At 41.7% G+C, this 21,717-nt stretch overlaps 2 protein-coding genes across 5 annotated transcripts in view; both read left to right on the top strand.

Annotated features, from left to right (window-relative positions):
• Positions 1–234: 234 nt before the first annotated feature.
• LOC115370400 (von Willebrand factor A domain-containing protein 5A-like) overlaps positions 235–21,717 on the top strand; it is a 35,995-nt gene continuing 14,512 nt past the window's right edge. For all 4 annotated transcript variants that reach the window (XM_030067406.1, XM_030067409.1, XM_030067410.1 and 1 more), the window contains exon 1: positions 235–271. The gene's annotated coding sequence lies outside the window, so the exon portion shown is untranslated. The remainder of the gene's footprint in view (positions 272–21,717) is intronic.
• LOC115370399 (von Willebrand factor A domain-containing protein 5A-like) lies at positions 268–20,819 on the top strand. Its single transcript, XM_030067405.1, has 22 exons — positions 268–288; positions 982–1,010; positions 1,242–1,289; positions 1,413–1,615; positions 1,753–1,975; positions 2,615–2,781; positions 2,887–3,001; positions 3,212–3,387; positions 3,488–3,576; positions 3,660–3,804; positions 4,055–4,134; positions 4,231–4,345; positions 4,462–4,620; positions 4,875–4,978; positions 6,009–6,217; positions 6,343–6,411; positions 7,319–7,372; positions 8,575–8,604; positions 9,456–9,530; positions 17,847–18,016; positions 20,178–20,301; positions 20,430–20,819. Exons 3-22 carry the CDS (start codon positions 1,247–1,249, stop codon positions 20,507–20,509), a joined length of 2,430 nt encoding a protein of 809 aa, XP_029923265.1. The 5' UTR covers positions 268–288; positions 982–1,010; positions 1,242–1,246; the 3' UTR covers positions 20,510–20,819.

Raw genomic sequence — 21,717 nt, 5'->3', positions numbered from 1 at the left:
CCTTGTGGTTGAACAGGCAAATGATGGACCTTCACCTGCTGTATAGCGGCACAAATACATGGATAATCTATTAATAAGCGAGCAGTCGAGAATTGCAAGCTCCACCCAGCTGGTGTTCCTCGGACTCAAACCGAGCGTACCCATGTGGGCGTTGAGCCGTCCCTGCTCCGCCCACAGCCAGCCTCCGCTCTGCATACTTAACATTTACAGGAAGCAAAGCAAAGTGAAACAAGGCTGGATACACACAAGCCGCACTGCGATCTGCGTACAGGTAGACTTTTCTTCTGCGTATGTTTTCTTCCTCTTATTATTATTGTGTATTCGCGTACTCATAACCTGCAGGATCGATAGAGAGAAAAGGCTAGAAAATGAACTGGATCATCCTAGATGTCGTATTGGCCAATTTATTAAACTAATAAATCCAGATTCGATTTTAGGATTTTTACCTTTGTACAAAAAAGGCTGTAATCCTGTAATAGATGTTCGGGCTACATCGTTGGAAAACAATAGTGACAGGGCTACCATCCAATAAAAATGAAAGAAAAAAAAAGTCAATGTGAAGTTACTGTTGACAAACACAGACATTAGTTATTGCAACATTATGATAGGAATTGCCTCGTGTTTTGTCTTAAGGGAAGACAAACAGCATTTTGCCACTTTTCCAGCAACCAGTTAACACGTGTCTGTGCCAAAAAAGAGAGAATAGAAATAAAGATAGAAACATTAAAAACATGACAACATCCTAAGGCTCTCATGTTGCTGGCGATTACAGAAATTAGAAACTGACTCAGAATGACTTCATGTTTCAAACACTGTGGGCTTATTCTGTTTGTGAGCTCTGCTGGCTTTACTGTTAAAAACATCATCATCTGTTCTTCAAGTCGGTCTGTCGCTGTAAAGTCATTTTTTTAATCAAATGCGGCTGAAGAGTTAAACAAGGTGAACAATTAATGTTTCTTCATGTTTTTAATACATTTGCAGGAAGTTCCCTCCGATTCCTGAGAAAAACGGTAATTTCCGTATGATTCACCCACGCACAGTGTGTCTGTGCTAGTCAAATAAAAGTGCTGTATTTTACTCTTTGGATTTTTGACTATATTTCCATAGATAGATTGATGGATAGATAGATAGAGATGGAAAGTCACTTGACTGCTGAGCAACATTCAAAGTTTACTTCCCTGAATCTCTTTTATTTCACTAATAAAGATAAATCTCTAATTTCCTCTGTACCTGTTGCACAGACACGATGGTGAACTGCTGTGGTCTGCTCACTGACAAGAAGGAACCAGGTACACAACTGTCATGAAGTTTTCATCCTTCAGGGCTAGTTTTGTCCACATTAAGACAGGTGCAGGTGGCTCAGTAAGGCTTTGTGTTGGACATGTTTCTCTTTCCTCCTGTTTCTCTGTCAGTTCCTCTGAAGGGCATCGAGGTGGAGGTGGAGGTGAGGGACCATGTGGCGACAGTGGTCTCCACGCTGCACTATGAGAACAAGGAGGACAAACCACTCGAGGCTGTGTTTGTCTTCCCCATGCCTGCAGATGCTGCTGTCTGTCATTTCAGTGCAAAGATAGGACAGACACAGGTTGTGGCTGAGGTGCAAGAAAAACAAAAGGTGAGCATGAACTTTGCATTCTTTCCATTGACTTTATACTGGAGTTTGAAAAACAGGTTTCACCCCCATGTTTGAAAAAGCCACAGTCCAACTCCTTACCACAATGGAAATGGATCAATCATGTGTCTTTTCTCCAGGCTCGTGAGGAGTATGATGATGCATTGAGCTCCGGTCAGCAGGCCTTCCTGTTGGAGGAAAGTGAGCAGAGCCCAGATATATTCTCTCTGAGTGTGGGCAGCCTGCCTCCAGAGGAGAGCGCCTCCATCAGGCTTGAGTATGTCACTGAGCTGGCTGTGCAGGCTGATGATGGACTGAGATTCTGTCTGCCTGCTGTGCTCAACCCTCGCTACCAACCTCAGGGTAGGAAAGACCAGCCAGTCCTTTCACCCTAAACCTTCAAGTCACAGCTGCATGCACACCACACACACATCCATACAAAGAGGTTCATTCCAAAACAAGAAAGCACTCAGTAGAGTCCTGAGGGGTGTAGCAGAAAGCAGGCATAATAAACTCTAACCCTAACTCTGAACTCAGGGTTGGTTAAACCAGACATGGTTCACACAGGGTTAGCGGTTCCACAGCAGCTGGTTACAGTGTTTTGGTCAACTCTGATTTGGTTGAAAGCCTGTCTCTCCCAGTTCAACCATTTTCGCATTTGCAGCCACTCTCCATGTTGGTCGCCATTCGGACTGATAAGACAGCGACAACAGCCCACTGCTGCTCCACCAGCTAATCAAACATCTTGCAGACATTGTTCCAATGTGTTTTACATGATTGAATAAGACGGATGTTTGCGAGGTCCGTTTGTTCCCGTTTCCTCTGCAGCGGAACAAAAGTAATTTGAAGTGTTGAAGTGAAGAACCAAGAAACTGGTTTAACCAAGAAGTTGAAGTGAACTTCAGCTCAGCCAAACCCCATTTTTCATCTACTAAAAAGTGATTTTAGTGTGTAATATCTCATGAATATAGACACTCTTCACTTGTCTGATGTCTGTCACAGGTAGTGAAGGTGGCAGCGCTCAGGTGACCTCTGTGCCAGCTTCTCTTGTGCCCTACAGTCTGTCCTTCTCTGCCCGGGTGTCCTCTCCTCGACCCGTGTGTAAAGTGGAGTCCAGCTGTTCCCTGGACCCTCTCCAGTACCTCAACACAGAGCAAACCCAGGCCTCGGTAATGTGCTGACACTTGTGTCTGCGTGTGATGCACTCCACATTACTGAAGAACAAGGCATTCCGAATATTGTTCATAGTGAAGTGAATATTTTGTGTGTTGCAGGTCCAGCTGGCTGCAGGACACAAGTTTGACAGGGATGTTGAGCTGCTGATTTATTACAAAGATGCCCACCAGCCCGCTGCTGTGGTGGAGGCAGGGCAGGCCTCTGCCAAGCCTGGTGAGTGGAGATTAGCAAAGTTTTTACTTTTCAAAGAAGAAGAGGCTTTGCCTTCTTCCTCAAACTGATAATTTGAATGATATTTAAGAGAAAAGTACTTGAATAGAAGGTAAAAGTCTTTATTTGTGGTTACTGTCAGACCCCTGCTGAGGGAGAAGCTCTAGAAACAGGTACGCCACTGACTGACTTAGTGAGTCCCTGTTCTTGCAGGCAGTCTGATGGGTGACCCAGTAGTGATGCTGAGCCTGTACCCCGAGTTCCCCCAGGCTGTGATGTCTAAAATGACTTCATGTGGGGAGTTTGTGTTCCTTTTGGATCGATCTGGAAGTATGGATTGTCCTATGGACAGCAGCCATCAGGGTCAGACTCGCATCAGCAGTGCCAGGGTAGAATCTGACTTTTCTTTTCTTTTCTTTTCTTGGTTGAATCATTCCTATTCTCCTTCTCTCACAGCGATGTTCACTGTCTTTTCTTTCTGCCTCCTAGGACACTCTGCTGCTCCTGCTGAAGAGCTTGCCAATGGGCTGCTATTTCAACATCTACAGTTTTGGTTCCAGATATGACTCTATCTTCCCGTAAGTGACTCTCCTCTGTCTTTAAAGCATATTGCTGTTTCTGGTTCACTTGTGCATGGTTGTGTGTGTGTTTTTGATGACAGAAAGAGTGTGGAGTACAGCCAAAAGAGCATGGAGGATGCTCTGAAGATGGTAGAGAAAATGAAGGCTGATATGGGAGGAACAGAGATCCTGCAGCCCCTCAAACAGATCTTCAGCCAGCCATGCATTCCCAGACAGCCCAGACAAGTAAACTCACACGTACACACACACACACACACACACACACACATACACATACTACACAGTTTGTTTAAACTTGTGCTTACCACACCCTTGCTGTCATCCCTGTGTATCCACTTGTGTGACGGAAACACACTTACATGCCTCTCAGAGTTTGTGGAAGCCTTTGAGGAAGTCATGCATGTTTCCTTCAGGGTTGATGCTGTGTAACTCAAGGTGATGTATGAACTTTGTTGTCTTTGTTTTTCCTCCTCAGCTCTTTATCTTTACTGATGGAGAGGTGGGGAACACCAAAGAAGTTATAAATCTGGTGAAGAAGAATGCAGCTTCTCACAGGTTGATTGACAAAAACACATATACAGTGAGACAGATTATATTCTGATTATGTTCTAATGCTTGTGTGTGTGTTTTAACAAATCTGCTTCACGTCAGGTGTTTCTCCTTTGGGATTGGAGAGGGTGCCAGCTCTGCTCTCATCACTGGGGTGGCCAAGGAGGGAGGAGGTCACGCCCAGTTCATCACAGGAACTGACAGGATGCAGCCCAAAGTAAGACAAATAGAGAAGTTAAAGTGTGTGTATATTCAGTAACTCTAGGAGGAATTAATTGGTTACACATGGTCAGGTTAGAGTAAGACCCTAACCCAAACTTTTCTACCTTCTAGGTGATGCAGTCTCTGAGATTTGCCCTGCAGCCAGCCGTGGTGGACATCTCGGTTACGTGGGATCTGCCCAAAGGAGTGTCTGTCACCCCCCTTTCTTCGTCCATCAAAACCCTTTTCCAGGGTCAGAGGTCACTGCTTTATGCCCAGCTCACTGGAGAGGTAGGAGCACTTCCATCTGCTAGAGGAATACTTATTTTGCACAAACGGTTTGGTGCTATAGAGTCTAAAGTGAAGTGAAAAACAGTAAAAAGGAAGAGAGGTGGTTTGTACCGTGTAAGTCCGAGAGGATTTCTGAGATCCACTTCCAGTGTTTTGATGCCATCAAACTGAACATGTCATGTCTGGTACTTTCATCATTTGTGTATGACATTATATTGCTAGTTATGATTAGTAAGACTCTGATTCTGTCTCAGAGTTCGGGTGCCTCAGACGGCTGTGTGACTGTGAAGTACAGGCTGGCAGATCATCCCTCTCAGAACCAGCTCCACTTCAGTCTCAAGCCTACAGAGGACACGGGGTAAACAAGTTGAATGCACTGGGTAGAGGGTTTGTGGGATAAGATTATACAGGCTCTATTTTCATTGTATTATTGTTAATGGCAATGTTTTCTTGGGTGGACTGAAACAAAGACCAATAAAATCAGCTGCTCTCATCCGCGCTAGTGCACTTCCCGCTAGGGCTGGCTGATAAAATCTTGATAACTTTCAGGATAAAATCTTAACGTGATAACAATGATATACTTATGAGATCCATTTTCGATATGCTCATTTTCGGTTCTGTTTCCCCCTACTACATGAACAGCCAATCATACAGCAGAGAAACCAACATGTGCTGTGAGTGGCTGATTTATGTTTCCGGGCCGTCCCCGACTCACAACAAGTCAGGATGGCCAACCGTATGTAGTAGCCAAACATTACTCAGCAAAAAATGAGCGGCTGCAGGAGCGAAACCGAGTCCGGGGAAACTGTCGCCCAAGATAAAGAAATTGCACCAAAGAAAAGACATACCACTTCAATTATATGGAAATGGTTCGGCTACCTGAAGTCTGACCGATCACAGGCCAGCATTAGGTGCAAATGATGTCGGTGAGCAGTCCCCAGCAGGACTGGATAAAAAACTCACTGAACATATAACACCTAAAACCATGTTGGTTCTGTTGAATGTTTGTCAGCTATTCGATCTGATAATAAAGAATTGTATATTATAAACCATAATTAACGCCATTTGGTTTCTGTAGGTTCTTTCCTAAGGAGAATACTGTAAATTAATTAAGCATCACTATTATTATTAAGTATATCTTGTGATAACATTTGTGTCCATATCACCCTACTCTCCACTGTGATGTACCTGTTTCCTGCCCCATCAGTATCAGATTTAGCCCAAACAATCAAAGCCATGCTTTTGCTTTAGCACATCATCTTCATTGTGGTCATGGTCTTTTCTCTGTTCATGCCAGAATGAAACTAGAGCCCTTTGGGTTATTTTGGGTTGTTTGGGTCAAATAAATGTTGTATTAAGGGAAGATTACATGTCTCTTCTTTGGGCAGATTGACAATCCACAGGCTGGGGGCTCGGACTCTGATTCGCTCCCTGGAGACGGAGGACGGAGAGCCGAGTGGAGGAGTGAAGGAGAAGGTGGTTGAGCTCAGTGTCCAATCAGGAGTGAGCAGTGCCTTCACTGCATTTATTGCCGTCAACAAAGGGGATGGGAAAGCTATCCAAGGGCCTCTGGTGCGCAGAAATGTCCCAACACCCAGTAAGTGGCAAAGAGTATGTCAGAGGATTATGTATTGGTTCATAGAAGTTGTTGTGTATATTTTATATTAACTCCCTTCTAATGCCCTCATGTAATGTCTCACTTTTTTACCGTTTTTATCTCAGTGATGTATCTTCGAACCTGTGCTATGTCGGTGCCACAGTCTCTTGTTCGCTGCGCTATGCCGAAGTCTGGTAAGTAACAAGTTGAAAGGGTTTTGAACATACTCACATGTATCTCCATCTATATCTGAACAGTCATACTGAACAAAAGCAATGCTCTCCTCAGATATTATGAATTGTATAATAGTTGTAGTATGAACTCATCAAGGCTGTCGACAAATCTGAACATTAGTATACATCGAATTAGGACACAAACATGAAGTTGATACAGACTGATACAGGGGATAAATGGATGGTTGTAAAAAAAAAAAATCATTTTCATTCAGAGGATATCTGGTTTTCCAGGTATATTGAAAATAAGGGGGAGTTTCTGCCATCCAATCACCAGTTCTTACAGAAATCTCCAAATGTCACAAGGTTTTGATATCAAATCACAGCATGAATTTTCCTGTGGTGTTCCTCAAGTTCTTGGTGTCTCAATGTGGTATGGTTTGGAGGACTTTTTGACCATTTTTGTTCATTCATAGTCAAAAATGGTTAAATTTTGCACCAAATCTGTAAAACAAACAGTATCAACCCAAAAATTGTCGCAACAACTGAGGACATATAATTGATGATGGGAATGACCTTATCTTATCCTATCATAATGTTCTACCCCTTATACATTTTAAATACATAAAGAAAATAAATAGGCACCAAACAACAACTCAATGTTTATTACAGATTTATGACTAGAATAACTTGACAGAGTGCTGAGCTGCATCTTAGATCAATCTTCACGTTCCCAGCTTTGAAATGATGTTCATTACTTCTTCGTCATATCTATAATAACACCCAGTATGTGGCAAAGGGACAAAGAGTATGTCAGAGGATTATGTATTAGTTCATAGAAGTTGTTTTGCGTATTTTGTATTAAATCCCTTCTAATGTCTTCATGTAATGTCTCACTTTCTTTTTATCTCAATGATTGGTTGTCAAGCCCGTGCTATGCCGGCGCCACGCTCTGTTGCTTGCTCTGCTATGCCGATGCAAGGTAAGTAACAAGTTGAAAGGGTTTTGAACATACTCACATGTATCTCCATCTATATCTGAACAGTCATACTGAACAAAAGCAATACTCTCCTCAGATATTATGAATTGTATAATAGTTGTAGTATGAACTCATCAACACTGTCAACAAATCTGAACATTAGTATACATCGAATGAGGACACAACACACACAGCAACATGATGAAGTTGATACAGACAGATTGATACAGGGCAGCACAGACGATGAGTCCCCTCATCAAATGAATGGTTTTACAAAAAAATAAATATATATTTCATAAAGCAAAATATGGTGAAAAATGATGAAATTGATCAATTTAATGAGCTGACTTTTATTAATGTGTGCTGATGTTAACCCCCATAGACATTTCATTGTAGTGAGATGTTTTTTTGACTCTTGATATTACTGTAAAATGACCTATTGTGACCTCTAGGATAATCACAGCCTCATGAAACTTTACAGTCACAAACTGGAGACCGAGGGCATTCAGAGGATATGTGGTTTTCAGGTGTATTGACAATAAGGGGGAGTTTTTGAGCAAACTGCAGAACAGAATGCTCGCCATCCTATCACCAATTCTTACAGAAATCCTGAAATGTCAAAATTTTTGTGATAACAAATCACAGCATGAATTTTTCTATGGTGTTCCTCAAGGTCTTAGTGTCTCAATGTGGTATGGTTTGGAGGACTTTTTGACCATTTCTGTTCATTCTTGAGTAGTCAAAAATGTTTAAATTTTGCGCCAAATCTGTAAAAGAAATGGTATGAACTCAATTGCTGCAACAACTGAGGACACATAATTGATGATGGGAGTGACCTTATCTTTTCCTATCATAATGTTCTACCCCTTATACATTTTAAATACATAAAAAAATAAATAGGCGCCTAACAACAACTCAATGTTTATTTATGACTAGAATAACTTGACACAGAGTATATCAGAGTATATTAATGTCATGTACTGAGTTTCACCAGTAAAAAAAAAAAAAAGATGTATATAATATTGATATGATATATCACATCTAAGTGGCATCTACTGTTGACCTTTTATTTCCCCCTGAGGATCCCCTGCCGCCTCAATAAACTGGCCTAAGAAAGGTCTGGGATGGTAAAGGGTTAAGGGCTCTATTTTTGTATTATGAAAAATTCTGATGTCATTTCCTTATCCCTCTTTCGCTTATTTCAGATAGATATGCCATTAAGAAGAAGCAGAAAGGTAGATATCTGTTCCATGATTTTGTTTTTGTATTAAACTGCATAAACTTCAGCTGGCTATAGAAATATAATCAGCCGTAAGAGAAGGCTGTCATATATCCCACATTCAGCTGTGGAGGACAGATACTGATAAGAATCAGCCCTTAATCTAACAGTACTCAGACTAACAGACTCAGCTTTACTGGTATTATTACCTTCATTAAATTAAAATATTATTTTGTATATTTTTGATGTGATATATTCACCATTTCTACTGCCTGAAGATTGTTTTTATCAGTGTGAAACAAGCAACCATAACATTCATGAGGGGGTTCATGTGAAGTCTGGAGAAGTCTGTGCCACTGTTCCTTCATCCTCATCTTCATCTTCATACTCTACTAAATGGAGTCTTTTTACTTGCTGTAGATGTCTCTACAAGTTAGTTACTCCAAATGGCCCATGGCCTAAAACAGAAAAAGGGGCGACAGATGCTGCTGTGCCAACTACAGGGTGAGCTGTTAGAGTCAGGGCCCTGATTAGTGGAACTCCATTTCCAAAAAGAAAAGGAAAATAAACTACTGAAATGAAAGTACTGAAATAAACAAATAAATAAGCATTTTCCCACAACAAATAAAACAACAGAAATACCAATGACATACAAACGACACAATGAGCCCCTGCACTGCAAAAAGTCAAAATCTTACCAAGATTATTTGTCTTATTTCAAGTAAAAATGTCTTAAAAATGTCTTCTAGTCAAAATATCTCATTACACTTAAAATAAGACATGATTAGCTCAGAAATTACTTGTCTTTAGATAATTATTTATTTTGCAGTGTGGTGGTCTGCTTAGTGATCTTTCATCTCCCTGCAGGTTTCAGCTCTCTGTTTAACCGAATTGGAGGCAGAACCTCTGGAAGGTGCATTGACTCAGCTGATTACTCTTTGGGTAATTAGACACACACGACTTAGTAACAATTACAATGTAAACAGTGCAAACAGTAAAGAGTAGCAAAAAGGAAGAAAAAAATCCACTTAAATCACTGAAAAATACATTGAATCTAATACGAGTCATTTTTTTACCCACTCATGGAAAAGTGTGTATTCCAATCTCAGATGCATCTAACGGTTAAATGTAGTTTGTATATTTACTGTAGTGGCTATTTGTATTAAACAAACGAACAATAACAACCAAAAAAAAGAATAAGAAAACGTATCCTAATAAATCAAAACAATCAAACGACCACTGAGGCACTAAGGGAGTAAAATCACGCAGGGAGAGAAATGAGTCCATTGTCCAGGCAAAAGTCAGGATTTGGTAGTTTATTTCCTTTGGAAAACAAAAGCAATGGCCTCTGCTACCTCTCTTTGTCTCTCATCCTGGTAAAAAACCATGACCCTTCCCCAGTGCCTAGCTCACCTGTCCCAGATTGCCCTCTTATAAATTAACTTGGCGTGCCCCGTTACCTACAACTTTCAAAATAAAAGCATAAACAGTAATCTAAATCAGAATAGTGCTGATGGCCTAATGAAATTACCTAATGTGTAAAATTAATATATAATGTGTAAACTAAACTAAAGGAATAAATATTTAAACAGTATTACAAAAATAACAAATAGCTCCAACATCCCGGCCCCTAATTGTGAAGAGTATAAACCCACAATTACATCTATTTCTGAATGGAGCTATTCTTTCTACATCTTCTCTAATTATATTATGTAGATTCTTCAGCCTTCTTCTGGATATCTGCTTGGAAAAGAAAAAGACAGGAGGAGGACAGAATAGAGAGAAGGAAAGAAAGAATAATTGTCCATGATTCTACACTGTGGCCTCCAGGAGCAGGCAGATCTTCGTTACAGGCCTTTCCAACACACTGGTCTTAGTTTGGAGGCGCACAGAACGGACCAATCCTTTGGAGTCAGATTTGGTGGTCAAAACTCGGCCCATAATCCAGGATCCTCTTGGAGCTGTAGCATCAGCAATGATAACAATATCTCCTGGAGCAAAACTTCTTCTTGGCCTAGCCCATTTATGTCTCTCTCTTGCATCGCAAGTAATATTCAGACGTCCATCTTTTCAAAACAGTTCTGCAATATACTGTATTTGCTTCCATCTTCTCCTGGCATATGAATCACTCTGCTCAAAGAGTCCTGGTGGAAAGATGGGTTTTCCTTTTAACAGAAGAATGTGGTTTGGTGTTAAAGCCTCAAGATCATTAGGGTCATCAGACACCTTTGTAATGGGTCTGTCGTTCAATATTGCCTCCACCTCGCAAAACAGTGTCTGCAGGCTCTCATCATCCAAGACCTGTTGTCCAAGAACAGAGGAGAGTATGCTCTTTATGGAACGAATCAAACGCTCCCAAATGCCTCCCTGATGGGAGGCTGCTGGTGTATTGAAGCTCCACTTAATTCCATCCTGGATCAAGGCCCCTTGGATTTTTGCATTATTCAAAGCAGCAAGGCTGTGCTGTAACTCTTTGTTTGCTCCAGTGAAATTTGTGCCGTTGTCAGATCGTAAGCTTGCCACAGGACCTCTTCTACAAATAAATCTCCGCACGGCATTAATGCAGGAGTCTGTGTCAAGGGTGTGTGCAACCTCTAAATGCACTGCACGACTGGTCAGACAAGTGAAGATCACTCCATATCTTTTTAAAAGACTTCTTCCTCTCTTAACCTCTAGTGGGCCAAATAATCTACTCCCACATCTGTAATGGAGCCTTATCTGGCATGACCCTCTCCTCCGGCAGGTCTGCCATTTTCTGTTCTCCAAGTTTTCCTCTGTAACGTTTGCATATCACACATTCCCGTAATGGTTTTTCTTGCAGCAGAGTTGGCGTTATATCCAGTATCTCTGTCGAAGCCTATGCAGCATGTGGTTTCTGCCAGCGTGTCCAAGTTGTTGATGTATATGACATAAAATAAGCTGGGAAACATGCAGGTCCTTTGAAAGAATGACAGGATGCTTGGTTTCTGATGGTAATGCTGACTTATGTAAACGACCTCCAACTCTGAGCATGTCATCCTCCAGTATAGGATCTAACTTGTACAGAGGACTGTCCTTGGAGACGTTAACTGCTCCATGTTTTAGTGAGGCAATTTCATTTTTAAACTTCTGTTTCTGCACAAACTGAATAATTGCCTTTTCTGCGTCATCATAACTTTCAGGAGTCAAAATCTTTCCTCCAAGTGTGGCTTTGAAGCTTTCAAGTTTCCGCTCAACAGGATTTTTATCTCTGGTATCCTTGCCACTCTCAACGGCTTTAAGTTCTTTTCTCTTTTGGCTCAGATGCAAAAGAACTCTTTTAAACTCAAGGAACCAAGCAACAGATATTTTTAGTTTCCTCCATGATGAAAAGTAGTTGATGAGGTAGTCTGTAGGATCTTCTGAGTCCTTGACTATGGCGCACACTGCTGATTCTCTTTTGACCTCTGGGTCATCAGGAGGTATCACGGCTGTCTCAATATCAGATACAGGCCACTCCTCTTCTGGTAAATAGAGAAACTCTGGGCCTTTAATCCATTTTCCATGCATGAGAAATTCCTCAGCTCTCAGTCCACGAGATGCTGCATCTGCAGGATTGACCTTGGAGCCTACATACTTCCACTGGTTGACATCTGTAGCTTCTCTAATAATGGAGACTCTGTTGGCAACAAAAGTATGAAAACGTCTACTTTCGCTACAGATGTAATTCAGTACAGTGGTGCTATCGGTCCAGAACACCGACCTCTCCAACTGCCACTGTAGCTCCTTCTGAAGCATTGCATCCACTCAGACAGCAAGAACAGCTGCTGTGAGCTCCAGACGGGGAATGGTCATTTGTTTCAGAGGGGCAACTCTGGCCTTTCCCACAAGAAATGAAATATGAACATTATCACCATCTTTCAGTCTTAGATAAGATGCTGTGCCGTAGCCAACCTGACTGGCGTCAGAGAAATGATGAATTTGTGCTGTCACAGATGTTCCAAAGTCTTGGGGTTTAAGGCAGCGTTCCACTTTGAAGCCGCTCATCCTTTGCAGGTCACTCAGCCAATCAGACCATTGTTTGGAGAAGAGAGGGGGAATTTGTTCATCCCACTTCAGGTTTCTTCTGCAGAGCTCCTGTAACATTAGTTTGGCAGACATGATAACGGAGCTAAGAATCCTAAGGGATCATACAGTGAGCTGACCACAGACAAAATTCCTCTCCTGGTCTGTGGTCGCTCCTGCACTAACGTCCTGAACATGAACTTGTCGGACTCAACACACCATTGCAGTCCAAGTGCCCTTTCCACAGGAAGTTGATCGTTGTCCAAATCCAGCTGTTTCATCTCTGTCGCTCTGATGTCACTTGGGATTGACATCAACACAGAACGGCTGTTTGTGACCCATTTTTGGAGACTGAATCCACCTTTGTCACAGAGTGCAATTAGGTTCTTTGCAATTTGAATTGCATCTCCCTCTGAGGCTGTGGACTTCAAACAGTCATCCACATAAAAATTATGGTTGACTGTGCTGATTACTTCAGGAGAAAAGTAAGCTGCATTATCCTCTCCCGTTCTTCTCAGGGCATAATTAGCGCAATTCGGGGATGACACCAGCTCCGAACAAATGCACCCTCATGCGATATTCCACTGGTTGTTGGTCAGTGTTGCCCTGAGGCCACCAGAGAAAGCGCAGGAAGTTCACATGTTTATCAGGCACCCTTACCTGATGAAACATTGCATGAATATCTGCCATGACTGCAACAGGCTCTTTCCTGAACCGCATAAGGACCCCAATAAGAGAGTTGGTGAGATCTGGGCCTTGCAAAAGCTGATGGTTCAGTGATGTTCCTTTATACATGGCTCCACAATCAAACACAACCCTTAGCTTTCCTTTGGTGGGGTGATGCACTCCATGATGAGGAATGTACCACACTTTTCCATCATCTTGTTCGAGCTGATCTGTAGGCACTATTTCAGCATAGCCTTTGGCCAACATATCACTGAGAAATGAAGTGTACTCCTCCTTATACTTGACATCTCTGTCAAATTTCCTCTTTAGGCCTTGAAGTCGCTGCTCTGCCACACAACGGTTATTTGGTAGTACAGGATCTTCTTCTCTGAATGGTAAGTCAATACAGTAGTGTCCATTTTTTAGTTCTGTTGTAGTTTGCACAATCCTCATGAATTTAATGTCATCTCTTGACATTTCCAGTTGCTCAGCTGATGTTTTTTCATTAAATCATGATTATATTGATTGATGAGCATCTCTTCCAGATGTTCCACAGAGATGCGATTGGTTGTAACAACAGAACAACCAGTTTTGACACTACTGCTGTCTCCAACCACGAAGCGGGTCCATTGACTACCCAGCCCACTTTTGTTCGGACTGCATATGGTCCATCACCTTGGCTATTAATTAGCTCCCATGGTTCCATCACTTTTGGTGCATCTGTTCCAATGAGCAAATCAACATCAGCATCCACATCATGAAGCTTTATGTTGCTCAGGTAAGGCCATTTTGCAACATCTTCCTGCCGTGGAATGTTCAATCTTGACACTGGCATAGACTTTTGAGTCAGAACATTAGGTAACTCAATAAAATCATTCACATCCATACCAGAAACTTCCAAACCAGACAGTACAGTGGTATTCACAATCTTCTTCTGACCCATTGTTCTTAATAAAATGTTGGCAGATTTGCCTCTTAGTCCCAGTTTCTTTGCCAAATTGACAGTGCAAAATGTTCCTGAGCTCCCAGGATCCAGAAAGGCATAAGTATGCACAATTTTATTATCCATCTGGCTCTTAACCTGGACGGCAACAATGGAGAAAACAGCATTATCCTCGTCACCGGCCCCTATATGACCACATGTCTGGGACGGCCCAGGAGAAACACTCAATGGGGGGCTCACAGACTCCTGTGCTTCCTTAAAGGATGTGCCTTTATCCTTTTCCTGAATGTGAAGGACTGATGGATGCTTCTGGTGACACACAACACAATCCAAACGATTTCTACAGTCTTTACTGGTGTGACCAACCTTTAAGCAACCAAAACAAATTCCATTTTCCTTTATGAAATTTATTTTGTCCCGATGCATCTTCAACTTAAAGTGTGAGCATTTATCCAGAGAGTGACGGGTTTGTTTGCAAAATAAACAGCATTTTGGGTCGCTTTGAGCAAAACACTTGACTTTCTCATCCTTGTTAATGTTATCTCCTTCCTTCACCGCAGTGACACTGGTGGCAAATGTACTGCCATTTCTTCTTTGCTTTGTGTGACTAGCAGTAGAGGCTTTAGTGCGGCTTGCAGGTCGTGGATCTTGAATATTACCAAAAAGGGGATCAGAGGCTATTTTGACCTGTTTTTCAACAAAGGTCACAAGGTCAGTGAACACTGTTCTACATCCACTTCGTTCCTGCAGATCACATGCAACACTTCTCCACTTTTCCCTTAGCTTATAAGGAAGTTTCATCACAATATTTCTGAGGTTGGATGGCATATCTAACTCCTTCATATGCATGATTTGTTGAGTTAAATTAGAGCAACCTCGAAGAAACAGTGAAAATGATTGTAGTGCTTCAACATCCTCTGATTTAATAGATGGCCAGTTGTGAATTTTGTCCATGTAAGCAGAAGAAATTTTATGTTCGTTTCCAAAATGCTCAGTAAGGAGTAATTTCGCTCTTTGGTATCCAATACTAGGAGGTAGGTGTTGACAACTCTTTACAAGGTCTCTTGGCTGCCCTCTGGTGTACTGTTCCAAAAATGTCAGGCAGTCACTTAAGTTGTTGGTTTTTCCCTCCACACAGTTTTCAAAAGTTCTCATAAAGGACTGAAACTGAAGAGGATCACCATCAAACACAGGGATACTTCTAGTTGGCAGCGGTTAGATGACAAATTTTGCTGAACTAACAATGCAGTGATGTCATTCTGTCTTTGCAAGATGTTTACAATATCATTGCCACTGTTATCATTGCCTGCTTGATTAAGATAAGATTCACGTCCTGTTTGTAAAGTGTCATGAACCACTGGTATTGTTGGTGCTTGAATTTGACTTATAATTGGGCTGCTGTCAGTTTGTGTCATTATTGCTTGTCTCGGTCCAGCATTATAGGATTCACGTCCTGTGTGGTGAACATCATGAACCATTTGTGTTGTTTTTACTTGGACATTAGGTCTGATGTTAGTTTGTGTTATTGCCACTTGTTTAGGCCTGACAGTGACAGCTTGAGCTTTAAGGTCATATTCATTCTGAATATCATTTGCATCACCCCTTTCTGGAACAAAATCATCAGCACGAGGATTCAGCTGTCTTGTTTTTTGAGCATTGTTTTGATTCCTTTCAATATATGAGTTCATTCCATCAGATCCTTTAGAGCCACATTTTGAGTTGATTTCCAGCACATGAAGTTTTGCATTGGCTGCAGCCAGCTCCGTTTCCAAAGCCAAGCGTTCCTTTTCCTTTCTTAGTTCCTCCTCCTTTGTTTCCAAAAAATGTTTCCTTTTTAATGCAGCCATGCGCTCCACAAGTGCTGTCTTCTCAGCTTCTGCTTTTATTCTTACAGATGAAGTGGTTGATGCTTTTGATAAGCGAGATTGTGATGTGGAATGATTCTCCTTTTGACATGAAATGTTCGAAGCACTATCATCAGGATTAATATCATCTGAAACCACACTCAGATCATCAGGAGGTTCACCATCATTGTTTAATTGCACATATGGGTGACCAGCAGCAGATAACCAACACTTTACATTTTCAATGAAATCAGAAAACATCATCTTCTTTGCTTGAAAATATGTGGTTTGCCGTTCAACTTCATCTTCAGGCAAATTCATATTTAAAATGGCTTCATGCATGTCACCAGCATCTTCACAACACTGAATAATTTTACTCAGATGAGATTGTACAGACTTCACATTGTCAATGGATTCCATCAAACCACGCAGTTGATCCATGTACCTTTTTGTTTCTTTGCATTTCCGAGACCTTTTTTCTTGACATGTTTTTATATAAAACGCCAAGCCTTTTGTTGTAAACTTGACGCTCCGTTTTACAGCGAGCTCGGACCCAGTTTGAGCCTGGGCATTTAATGCAACGTCGGACATTGTCTTCCTTATATCAAACCCTTTTTATTCTCCTTTAATTTCCACAGCTTTATTTGCAACAATCAGGAAAGCGGGGAAACATTTGTGTCTCAAACGTCAGTCAGCGGCAGTGGATTTATATGAATGAATATGAAGGTCGCCCGGCGAGGCATTGTGCAATCACATGTGCGTCCTTCAAAGTCCGACAAAACTTTCAAAACTCCCAATCTCCATCATGGCAATGAATCAATGACTCAAAACAGTGCAATTGTTAAGCCGTTTTCCAATACAAGCCTTCAAAGAAAATGCTTTCACATACCGATGCTGGTTGGGGAGTTTTGTGCATTGTCCGTAGGGCCACACGACTCGTTGTTGATCAAAATAATCACATCCTCTTTGTTCCACGCTTCCACAAGATCCAGCCACAAAATTTCACTTTAGGGAGGGTTTTTTACTTTTGTAGTGGCTATTTGTATTAAACAAACGAACAATAACAACCAAAAAAAAGAATAAGAAAACTTATCCTAATAAATCAAAACAATCAAACGACCACTGAGGCACTAAGGGAGTAAAATCACGCAGGGAGAGAAATGAGTCCATTGTCCAGGCAAAAGTCAGGATTTGGTAGTTTATTTCCTTTGGAAAACAAAAGCAATGGCCTCTGCTACCTCTCTTTGTCTCTCATCCTGGTAAAAAACCATGACCCTTCCCCAGTGCCTAGCTCACCTGTCCCAGATTGCCCTCTTATAAATTAACTTGGCGTGCCCCGTTACCTACAACTTTCAAAATAAAAGCATAAACAGTAATCTAAATCAGAATAGTGCTGATGGCCTAATGAAATTACCTAATGTGTAAAATTAATATATAATGTGTAAACTAAACTAAAGGAATAAATATTTAAACAGTATTACAAAAATAACAAATAGCTCCAACATTTACCAAGCAAGCAGTTAAAAGTTATTTGTTATCTCAATTTTATCTCAAGCAGACCTCGAAAGGTGTGTTCATCTCATCCCATTTAGACCATGGTCAGACACTTCCTCTATACAGTGAAGTGAATATGCTAAGGCCTTTGAAGTAATACACAATGTCTTTATGTACCAGTACTAAATGTGTAGAAATGGAAACAGTTCAAACTACAGAGACATACCATAATAATGTTATTACACATAGATGCTACTTTCTGTAACTGTTGTTTGATTTTCTCCTCAGACGATGAGTCTGAACACACTTTATCCTGTGAGCCCCAGCAGCCACCCAGAGAGCCCCTGCTGCAGCTGATCTCTCTCCAGACGGCCTCTGGCTCCTGGCTGCTGGAGCCGGCTCTGGCTGCTGCGCTGGGAAAGACCAGCGAGGAGCTGGAGAAGCCCAAGCCTCCATCGGTGGGTCCCTGATTAAAAATGATTAAAGTAGATAGATAGACAGATCAATAGATTATTGTCATTGTATAATGAAATACAATGAATCTTAGTTTGGTACAATCTACTGCTATAGCTTCAATTAAAAAAACCTAAAACATCATAAGAGTTCAGGAGAATGTCCACTGCGCTTGAAAAAAGCACTGTGGACTCTCTTTGTTCTTGCTCTTACTGCTTTCAGTCTGCCTCTTATTTGCCTCTGCCTCTCTTATTGTTCTCAGTCTGCTAAGAAGGTAGTATGCAAGGTGTGATGTGTGTCTGAGGGTGCAGGAGGCCCGCTTGTGGAGACGGCTGTGTTGTGATGTCGCTCAGGTGTGCAAGTGCGAAGCCGACTATCCAGTGGGCTGTTTTAACTTCCCTCTGCAGGCTTCTCCTTTCAGCAGCCCTACAGATGGAATATCAGATTATTCAGCCATAAGTGAGGATGCTTTTCATGGTGCAAGCGGTAGAACTGGGATGAGCACCTCCTTGGGAGTCTCTTTCTTTTCAGTGTCCTGAGGAATAACAGACGCTTCTGGGCCTTTTGATCAGGCTTGTGATATTTAGGCTCTAGGTAAGGTTATCAGATGTGACCCACTCGACCTCCTTGGAGCTGTGGGTGGAGGTGCAGTCTCTGGTAAACAGGGAGTATAGGATTGGACTGAGGACACAGCCTTGGGGGACAACAGTGCTGAGGGTGACAGTGGAGGAGGTGTGATGACCCAGTTTAACGTGCTGGGGTCTATGTGTCAAAAAGTCCATGATCCAGAGACAGGAAGAGGGGTGTATCCCCAGGCCTTGCAGTTTGTTGACTGGTTTAAATGGGCTGATGGAATTGAATTCCAAGCTGAAGTCAACAAAAAGCATCCTGAAGTAGGTGTTGGGTTCTCCAGGTGGGTGAGAGCTGTGTGAAGTGCAAGTGCAATGGCATCGTTCATGGATCTTTTGGCCCTGGGGGCAAACTAGAGTTGGTCATAGGTGGGGGGTGCAGCTTTTGATGTGTGCCATTGCCGGTCTCTCAAAGCATTTCAAGATTACTGGCGTCAGGACAGTCGGCCTGTAATGATTCGTTCTTGTGATGGCTGTGGTCTTGGGTACGGGGATGATGCTGGTGGTTTTCAGACAGGTTGGGACTTTGTGTTGTTTCAGTGAAAGGTTAAAGATGCTTGTGAGGACCGCAGCCAGCAGGGAGGCACACGCTTTCAGTGCACAGCCTGGAATGCCATCAGGTCCTGTTGCCGAAAGTATTAATAAATTAAATCAACTAGCTATATCTAAAAACAGACTCAACAAAGTGCTTCATGTAAAAATACAACATATAGAACAAAATAGACAAAACAAGGCGCCAATAGAAATACAAAAGAGGAGTTCCTCATTTATTCCACAATTTCTGGTAGTGAACATGTGGCCAGGTTTGGTCTATTTATGGATAAAAAGTCTAAAATGTCACTTGGGACCTTGCTCCTTGCAGTGTGAGAGATGTCATTGTGGGTCTCTTTCCGCCATACAATTTACAGCCAGCCTTTTGTTGTTACCTGGTTTGAGTTCTCTAAATTTCTGTGTTGTCCTGATAGTGAGCTCCCCCTGTGCCTTCCAATTCAACCCCACCAGGTGCGGTTACATGAACAATATTTCTTCAACCCGACCGATAGGTTTCCACCAGCCGTCTCAACCTGACTGAAATTTTTTTGTAGTGGGCCAGTCTCTTCTGATTGAAATGGTTATATGAGGCATTGTTATTCTGATTGGGCTACTGTTCTGATCATTAGTGGAATATTAGGATCCATGTAAACGCAGCTGCTGATATCAACTTCATTCAAAGCTTCTCTGAAACTGCATGTTCTGTAAATAAATGCATCCACATTTCTTAACTCAACACTGCAGTGACAGAAAATGTTTTTTTAAATGTTTTTTTTTAAAGGTCTTTTTTACCTTGAAGTCGGAAGTCTGCAATCTCACTACCTCTTCAAACATCAGACAAAATAATCCAAGTAATCCCACAGGACCCTTGCAAGAGTGAAATGTAGCAAAAGCAGCCCGCAACATTTTCCCTTAACATGCCATGTCTTCCTTGTTCTCTTTGCTCTGTGTCTCCTCTTGTTCCTGTCTGCCTCTCTGTCTCTTTTTCTGAATTGTGGGAAATTAGGTGACCCAGGAAGTGTGGGCCACCATTCTTGCTCTGATCTGGCTCCATGGCTTCAAGATGGAGGCTCAGGAGGAGTGGGAGCTTCTTGCTATGAAGGCTGTGTCATGGCTCCATGCTCAGAAAGGTAGTGAGGATAATTAATGCTGATCTACTGCTGTTAAGTGCTGATTAAAATCTGTTGTTTTCCAGCATTCAGTCTTCTTACAGATACAGTGTGTGTCCTCTGGTGATGGTTTGTGTCTTTTTTTTCAGCTCCCTGTGTGGCAGAGTGTGTGGATGCTGGAAATGCACTGTTGGGTGTCAAGGTGAACAAAGATGCCCTGGGGCTGTGAGACTTTACGCCTGTGGCTTCTCCTTCAGTCTGCTAACAAGGGGTTTGCACACACAAGTGCATCTATTCCAGGCTGCAACATTTACTTCATTAACAGAGCACTTCAGCTTTTCCACAGCAGCAATTGAATCCCACAAGTGGGTGCATGTCTACTCTGTGACAAACTGCTTTGCACTGTATTGTGAAAAAAAGAAGTCTTCATTATTCTCTTTGCACTACAGTCAGTGGACTGTCATTTGATTGCATTTGTCATGATGCAAAGCATAAAGAGCTGTACTTGTGCCTTAAATCGTATTTGGTTAGTTCTGAAAGTGTTTTTAATTGTGAAAATAGAAATAAAACTTGAAAAAAAGCATTCAGATGAGTAAATTAGTCTTCATTCCTGTTTGCATGTTCTGTGGTTGTGCCATATGACTTTTTAAAAATCGTATCTCTGCTTTATTTGGCCAGGAAGGTCCCACTGTGATACACAACCTCCTCTTCCAGAGAGTCTTGGTCAAGATGGCAGCACAGTTAGTTTGACATAAACAACAATTTCACATGATAGAACACAAAACAAAACAGGATATAAAAACAGCACAAGGGAAATAGTGAAAGAAGGGAGGCCTCCACAGTGATATCTAAACACAGTTCACCTCAAATCAAGGAAATTATGTAAAATAACAAGTGTGCTTCACAGTGGTTTATAAAAGATCTGTAGAAATATTCAAAGAAGGGAGTTGTTCTTAGCTCGATCCATGACCAACCTGTGCTTGTTACAGACTGTAATGTAGTGTGATATGCAGAATATACTTTTTTAAATAAGGAAATGTCAGTAAAATTGCATGCATATAAATCACATGGCCATAATGCAATGCAGGTAGAGATCATTTTAAATGAAAGAAGATGCCCAGTTTAGGCCTAGCTTTTTGAAGAGGTTATCAACATGCACATTAAAGGCCAACTTTTCATCAAGCCATATGCCTGGGGACTTGTGAGAAGTGACTCTAAACATGTAGAAAGAGTCACTTAAGGCAGAACATGCCTTGCACCTTTCACTAACAAGCCATCTTTCATTCTCAACGTTGAAAAAGCAGTTTAACACAAAATGTGATGCTGGCACTTTGAGAGCTGACATGGCTCTGAATGTGCCAGCTTTACTCAGCAAAGTATCCTGTCAGTGGTTTCCCTTGAATCTATGGGCAACTGTATAGCGTCCCCTAGCGGAGT

This window comes from Myripristis murdjan, chromosome 13 (genome assembly GCF_902150065.1).
Source record: "Myripristis murdjan chromosome 13, fMyrMur1.1, whole genome shotgun sequence".
In the NCBI taxonomy this organism is placed as follows: domain Eukaryota; kingdom Metazoa; phylum Chordata; class Actinopteri; order Holocentriformes; family Holocentridae; genus Myripristis; species Myripristis murdjan.
The sequence above is the reverse complement of the archived record's forward strand: the minus strand, read 5'-3'. Positions and strand labels throughout refer to the sequence as shown.

What these genes read in the sequence shown, in the direction of transcription:
- LOC115370399 (XM_030067405.1), top strand. Translation starts at nt 1,247, where the DNA reads ATGGTGAACTGCTGTGGTCTGCTCACTGACAAGAAGGAACCAG. An exon ending in ATGCCCAGCTCACTGGAGAG is followed by an intron (nt 4,621 to 4,874) that starts GTAGGAGCACTT and finishes ATTCTGTCTCAG; the next exon opens with AGTTCGGGTGCCTCAGACGG. An exon ending in CTCTGCTATGCCGATGCAAG is followed by an intron (nt 7,373 to 8,574) that starts GTAAGTAACAAG and finishes CGCTTATTTCAG; the next exon opens with ATAGATATGCCATTAAGAAG.